Below are 7434 nucleotides of genomic sequence, written 5' to 3' on the forward strand. Positions count from 1 at the left end.
GAGAAAATCGGGAGCATTCCATTAGAACACTTAATTTAGCGCAAAATGATTAGCGAGTGGCCATTTTCAAAATTGTTCAGAGGGTTGAAAAAATTGTCGGAGCGTGTGAAAATTGGGTGAAGATGTTGGTCAAATAGAAACCCTACTAATTAACAGCGTGTAAGCAAAATAAATAATAAATAAGCTGATTTACTTCATTGCATCATTTTATTTGCCAAAGAAAATTAGAGTCCTGATGCCCAAAGAGAAGAAGTTTTATAAACATAGTTATCCTATTTATTAACTTAATTTATTATTTGTCTGCTCTGTACTTCCAATATGAAACAAAACAAAACACTACTAACACTTTCATAAAGCATTACAAAAATAGTAAATTTCCCGCAGTTAAACATCCGTTTTGGAATATTTAAGTCCAAAACTATTCCTTCATAGAATTTAGGATGTATGCGAAATATTACAGCAACCGAAATATGTGTAAGCACCTGAAGCGGAAGTCAATAAAATGTACACCATCAAATTTTGTATTTACAATATCCTCGTGATAAATTCTTGTTGCCAGTTTATACGAATTTCTCGTCCTTCCCTCATGTGCAGATTAATATATGCTTGCCATGGGTTTTATGAGTATTTTTTTCTCCGCATTTTATGGGGACTTGGCCCGGTCCCAGGACTTGGCCAAGAAACGGGAAATGGTAGCCGAAAATTGAATATTAAATAACCTCAAGCAATAAACAGAATTACGCATGACTCACATGCATACAGTTGAATGTGTAAATTGTTTATGATATTAATATCCGTTTGTTTGTGCAATCATTTAAAAAGGATTACACGATTAACATCTCACAGTAGGCCAATTGATGAGAGCTTAAGGCGGTGCGGAAATTGTCATTTGTATTAATTTACGTAACCGAACTCAACTAACGCCTAAATAGCTGCCACTTTAAATAAAGTGATGTGAAAGTATTTAATGGGATAAAAAAACAAATCAACAAATGTCATTCACAATAAGAAAGTGAAGAAATAAAATCATTATTTTAGAAAAGAACACTCCCAACTCTTCGGAAGCCCAAAGATTCGAAAAGCATCTATTAGCCAAAACTGTCAAGGTAATCAATTTTAATGTTCGACCCAAAAGGTTGGGCTACAAATTTCCAACAATTGAAATGTGTGCGGCCTGTCAAAGGTTAAGGCGTTCTGTTGTATTGCCAAATTTGCTCTTGACCAACGGCGAAGGCGACAAAAGTGGGTGGGGCAGAACCACATTGTCAATCAGGGAAATTCCTTAAACACAGCTATGCCTTGTCCCATTAGCCACCCTTTACCGGCCACCCATTTTAGCCCGGTTCTCAGGGTTATTTGGCAAAGTCGGAATGGCAAACACTTGGCTGGGGTCTCTGTTTGGGTTTGGATTTGCCACCTGGCCTAAGCCTGCTATGCGGAAATTTATGCATTGCAGTTGACTTATTAGGGTCTCTGTCCACCCCTCCTTTCCCCCGTGAGCACCGTGCCGCCGCCCATGTCCTGTTGTCCTGTTGATTCGCTTTGATTTGGCCGGAATGCCCCTGAGCTGGCCATCTGTGTGGATGTCGTTAGGGCTGCGCTTTGCATTCGGTCCTGGGCCACTCCGGGGGATGTGCGCTCGTTAATAGTTGCTAATTATGTTTAATTATTCACATAGCAGGTCGCCCTGATTTGTGATTTTGAGGGGAGAGCATTAAGCTCTAGGCAGAAAATCTTTTCCAGGATCCTGTATTCAATTAGGCATAATTTATATTTAATTATTAAATTTATTTACCAAGAAATATTTCCACTAGAAAATACCTTTCTGTAGCTGCATGTTTAATAATAAATAAATAACGAGGAGTTTTTAAATATATGTATTTATTTAAACTCAAAATATTTGATATATTCAGTTCACAAATACATTTAGCTTAAACATTCCATCCGGAATACATTTATTGGGAAAGTTAAATAAATTTGTATAATTAATTCAATGAAAGTTGAATTTCTTAATCTTCTTCTTGAGGATTGTATTTTCTTCATTATCAATTGGTTTCGTCTTAATCAGAAAGTTTTAAGTTATCCTCCTCCTCCTGCTTATTTAACTCAATCTTCTCTCCTTGATTTTGTTTAGGTGACGGATTGGTGACTTCATTTGCCACTGAAGAATCATCCGTGGGTGTTCGATTATTGTTCTTAGAGTTGATTAGAGTTAAATCCTTCTAAGCTTGAAAATTATGTTTTTCTGTAAGTAAAGCATGTTTTTCTTTCTCAAATTGTACACATTTCGCATCCCAAAACTCCTTCATCTCTCTAGGAAAGTCAGCCAGCACTTCATCTGTAAACGGCTCTTCAGGATTATCTTGATTATCGTCGAAACGCAAATACCATGATATACCACTTTTTTTCTGTACAATATAAGACGGGTTATCCCACTTCAGTCTATGGTTTTTTAAAAATCCTCGTTTTATCTTTATGCGATCAGCATCACCCTTCTTATGGATGGATTGCACTTTTGGGGCCATCTCATCATCGATTTCATTTTCCATAATTTCAAGATGGTTATACATCTGCCTTAGCCTTATGTCATGTTTTTTCAGCATCGTCATAGTCTTTCTATATAATTGGTTGGTAAAATCTTCAAGTTGATTTCGCAATTGATTTTCTTGATATTCCCAGAACTGTGAGTTTCGGTTTAACCTTTCCCTTGTTGCATTCCTAATATTGTCCAGTACCTCTAAAGTGTTATATTCTCTGATAGGGGCAAATCTCTGGGGAATTGAGCTGCTCTCGTTCTCACTGCCTTTCTCAGAGTCAATTTCGAACTGAATTTCTTCAATTTGTGGAACACCAACAATGGGAGTTATAGGCTCTTTTCCGTCAAGGATCTTCGGTGGGGTAATATTAATATCCTCAATTGCATTTGATTTGGATGTTGTGGTGTTGATATCATTAGTGCCTTTTGATGATATATTCATTTCTGCTTCTGGGGTCTTCCCTTCAAGGTCCTCCATGATGGGTTCTGGCAAAAGATATTTTTATTACTATAAGTTCTCATGGATTTAAGAATCTTACCAATATTAGATTATTTTATATATTTAGGGGAGCTTACTTACTTTGTTCAACTGGTGTTTTAATATTAATATCTTCAATTGAATTTGATATTGGTTTGGTTGTTGCAGCGTTGATATCATTAGTGAGTTCTGATATGAAATCCATTTCAGCTTTAGAAGTCTTCCCTTCAAGGTCTTCCATCGTGGCTTCTAGTAAGATATATTTTCACTCAGATTTTACAATCATGCCAATATTAGGAAGATTTTATTAATTTTTTGAGTGGCTTACTTACTTTCTTCAAACTTTGCTTTCGGAATAGTGATTGTCAAGTCAAATCTATGCCATTTAACACATCACCTACTAGATTGAAAACTGCTTGAAAAATATACTAAAAAGTGTAAATGTAGTAAATGTCTAAAAAAAATACCAAAAACCTGTGTATATGTTGTGTCAAAAGTGCCGGACCCTTAATAAATTCCTGCTTTTAAATTAGCTCAGACAGGACTCACCTTAAAGGACGAGTGTTGCTCCTTGGAAAAGCCCCAAGTATGCAGCAACAATTCATCGCTGGAACAAGGCTTTTAATCAAGCCAAGGACCTCGCCACGCACACCCACCAACCCACAGACACACACACACACTAACATACACAGACGTGCTAATATATGTATATAGAGTATGCAAGAGGATATATGTACATATTTGTATATGGCATGCATACTTGGGTGCTCCTCGGAGACAGAGACACCATAATCACATGCGTTGCCGCAATTTCCGTTGCATACTTACTAGCGACGTCTCCTTGGACCACCCGGATGATATATAACTGCGATTTGCAGGCTGTAAATTTTGACTCTCAATGCGAGCGGGGAATTTGACATTTACTAATTGCCAGATTATGCAACAGGCCCGACAGATGCCACCTGGATGGCCCTTGAGAATACGGCAACCTGATCCGATATCCCCCCTATCGATGAGTTCAGGCGAAAAATGCTCCATATTGGAGCCCAAACCCTGCGGAAAATGAAAAGGGTTAAGCTGCACTTAACTTCCGAGAAGAGCGGGGAACGAAAACTAAGTTCTATTTCCGCTCGAATGGAGATTTCAGCAGATGTCATCGGCATATCGAAGGCATTAATTAATCAACGTTATGTTCGTCAGCCGAGGAATCTTGACTCTGTCATCTCTTTCAGGCGTTCGTTGGCATTTGATTATTTTACCTAGTAATCATTGACTTGACGGGTATATAAACCCACTCATAAAACTTAAATTTAATCAAGAAATATATCAGATGATGGATATTGTTTTCTGGATTCACAATCAATTTAAAATAGGTATTCAAAAACCCAAAGCGTTGCCAGAATATTTTAAAATATATCATAATATAATTAGTTTCACTTCCTCAATGACTTTTGGAAGCACTCTTTTTTTCCAGAAAAATCAAATGCTAACCGCTACAAGGTATGTAATCTTTCTAAATAACAAAGTACCGAGTATTTTAGAGAACTCACTCGGCACACTCGACTTTAGCGTTACTGCTGTTTCGTTATTTTTTTCCTCCCTTGTTTTCCTGAGCAGCATATCACTTTCGCAAATTGAAGTTGCTTTTTCTGTCCCCCGCTCTCTGTTGTTGCATGTGTGGCATGCTTCATGGCAAGTCATGCATATTCATTGTTTACAGGCACACAGAAACAAGCTCAAACAGTCTCTCAACAATTTCACCTGATTTCTACTTCCCCAATTATACTCCCTTTGGCTTATTTGCCATGGCATTGTGTATTGGCAGCCGAGCTAAAATTGTTCACATATGTTCATAGTGACCATCCGGGGTCTTTTCATTTCTATTGTTTTGAGGAAATCACTCAGATCATACATTTGCCATTTATGTTGTTTGACCCATAAACCAAACAGTAGGTATTCGGGTAAGAGGAAATGGGAAAATATACTAGGAGAGAGAGCTTGTATCCTCGCTTCGGAAAAAACAATGGTGATTAGTATCGTTTCTCAATCAAATTTATGGTGATTTATGAATTAAGAAAGAACTCCTTTTTAAAAACACTTCTAATGAATCACCATTTGCTACCAAATCTTTATCTTTCCGTCATAAATTCCAATACAAACTGCTCCTCATCTGCCGTTTGATAGCACTCCAGTATCTCAAAGATTACGCTCTTTTATTGCCAATTACCAGATACAAAGACATTTGCATATATACATATATTCACACACAACATATATCCTAGTGAACACAACCTGTAACTGCTCTTCTGTTTTCAATTTATATTTATTTATATTCCTGGACAACCATAAATTCAATGTCGTAGGAGCCCATAACAATCATAATCTTCGATATAATTTCCACTTTATGGTTAGCTTGCTGAATTTATATGTTTTTATGGTTGCAGAAAAGAAAAAAATACGAAAAGTAAACAAATAAACAATGGACAGGGGACAGGGACATCAAAGAGCAATTTCAATGCAAAACGCCTAAGATACACATGCTAACCATTTTCCCATTTCCCTCGATCGAGTGCAAACGCCTTCGAATGTGTTGACAATTTATGCTCCCTCCTTGTCCACACACACACAAAAAACAAAAGGTTGGCAAGCAGCCCAAAACAAAGGAGATACAAATGCTGGGCCGAATAACATGTAATTTGACAAAATCCATAAACCATAAATTGCTGGCCAAGCTAGCACTAAAATTGCCCCATCCCTGAGGCATCCTCGTGCCAGTGGCTTTTCCTGTGAGCCACCAAAGAAAACTGTCTCGTAATCGCTGACAATAAAAAGAGAACCAGAAGCACATAAAATATTATCGATACCAATGCGAGTAGTTGTCAGCCCTGGCAGCCACATAAAAATCCCATAAGCCCATAAATCGCCATCAGCCAGCAGCCATCACGACCATTAGGTTAAATCAAGCCAAAGACGCGTCCCAAATCAGCATTGAATAAATATATACATATTTAGTGCTCACTTTGGGGGCATTTATCATGCAATGCTCTCGGTGCCATTGTATTAAATGCCCAATTAGAGGGAGTTTCATGTCAGATTCCCCCGAATCAAGTCCAAAAGCGTAAATGAGTCGCAGATCATAAACTGTGGCGGAAGAACGTGTATTACATGTGGCTCTAATCATCAGTCATGAACTAGCCATGTTTGGGGTATAGATATTTAGGCTTAAAGAGAAATAAACTTTTATAAATTTAAAAACTATATAACTTGTTTTTACTTGGCATTCAGATGTTAGGATTTTAAAGCTAGAAAATCTACTACCTCCGAGTCCTTGTTTCTCCAACACTGTTTTCCCAGGAAAGGAACAGGAACAGAACAGGAAGAAGGCCATGCTGCACAATTTAATTATTCAGTTAATTTGCTTAAATGGTTGACGGCTGCCGCAGCGATTCGAGTGTTGAAACAGTTTGAACGGCGAGAAAAAATAACTGAAGCATACGGGGACTTCCCGTTTTTGCCCGTGAAAGTTTGTTTGATGTGAAGCACGAGGAAAGGAAATACTACTGAAGGGGTTAAAGGAAGTGGAGGGCAAACATTTCGGCGCTGGGCTGCATCAAACACATGCAGACGGCAGCTTAAGCGCCTGATGCCTGGCTTTTCCTGTGCCTTCACCCAAGCCCCCATCATTCCGGCCTGCATTGGTTATTAAATTTGCGTGGCGTGTGCCCCCAGGTCCTTTGTGGGCCTGGCGTCCTCCCGGGATAGGCGGATATGTGGCAGCCTCAACTCATAGTTTACGGAGCTAGTTGGCCTAACTAAGTTGTGTGCCAATGCCAAAACTTCGGCCCGAACTCGAATCCCCGGGCTTACCGAAAATGCGATTAGAATCAGGCCAACTTTGGCCACTAAAGGAATATGTGAAATGAATGCCAGGCAATTGGGGATTCAATAAAAAGAAGACAAAGGTACGAGTAACTCTAGGAAACGGATATCACATAACCAACATAGATTTGTTTATTATTGAAGTTTTAGTATATGAACTTAAGAACAAAAAAGGAAGCTAAATTCGAAACCAACTTTGAAATTCCATCACTAGGAATTAATGCAATATAGATTATATATATTTATGACAAAAAACAATAAAGTAATGCCTGCTTTCATTTCATTCAAATATACATTTTATATTTACAGTCTTACATTCACCGTTTTGCATATTCCTCTATTTTTAACGATCGTTTGTATGGCTATATTATATAATAGTCCGGTTTTCATTAAATTCTACACAACATTTTAGATTAATATAAAATGGCTATATATTAAATTTGATCAAAATCTGTTGAAAACTGGAAAAGTTATAATTAATTTTTTCTTTAATTTTCCGATTGTTCCTATGGCAGCTATATATATGTATGTATATATATAG

The 7434-nt window shown here is 37.7% G+C and overlaps 1 protein-coding gene across 4 annotated transcripts; it reads right to left on the minus strand.

Moving 5' to 3' along the window:
- Window positions 1-1925: 1925 nt before the first annotated feature.
- On the minus strand, window positions 1926-4067 carry LOC110187476 (uncharacterized). 4 transcript variants are annotated; one of them, XM_020956863.2, is made up of 4 exons: window positions 3843-3967; window positions 3347-3414; window positions 3117-3263; window positions 1926-3022 (listed from the first exon to the last, which is right to left on the minus strand). In XM_020956863.2, exons 3-4 carry the CDS (start codon window positions 3253-3255, stop codon window positions 2223-2225), a joined length of 939 nt encoding a protein of 312 aa, XP_020812522.2. In that variant the 5' UTR covers window positions 3256-3263; window positions 3347-3414; window positions 3843-3967; the 3' UTR covers window positions 1926-2222. The 4 variants fall into 4 exon arrangements, with proteins under 4 accessions (XP_020812522.2, XP_086688531.1, XP_086688532.1 ...); XM_086832405.1 differs by having other exon boundaries at window positions 3347-3442; window positions 3843-3954; XM_086832406.1 differs by having other exon boundaries at window positions 3347-3411; window positions 3843-3904.
- Between the last annotated feature and the right edge of the window lie 3367 nt (window positions 4068-7434).

This window comes from Drosophila serrata, unplaced genomic scaffold, assembly GCF_035046125.1.
Source record: "Drosophila serrata isolate PLE 108 unplaced genomic scaffold, ASM3504612v1 contig_249, whole genome shotgun sequence".
In the NCBI taxonomy this organism is placed as follows: domain Eukaryota; kingdom Metazoa; phylum Arthropoda; class Insecta; order Diptera; family Drosophilidae; genus Drosophila; species Drosophila serrata.

What these genes read in the sequence shown, in the direction of transcription:
- LOC110187476 (XM_020956863.2), bottom strand. Translation starts at nt 3,255, where the DNA reads ATGGAAGACCTTGAAGGGAAGACTTCTAAAGCTGAAATGGATTTCATA. An exon ending in TAAAACACCAGTTGAACAAA is followed by an intron (nt 3,023 to 3,116) that starts GTAAGTAAGCTC and finishes ATCTTTTGCCAG; the next exon opens with AACCCATCATGGAGGACCTT.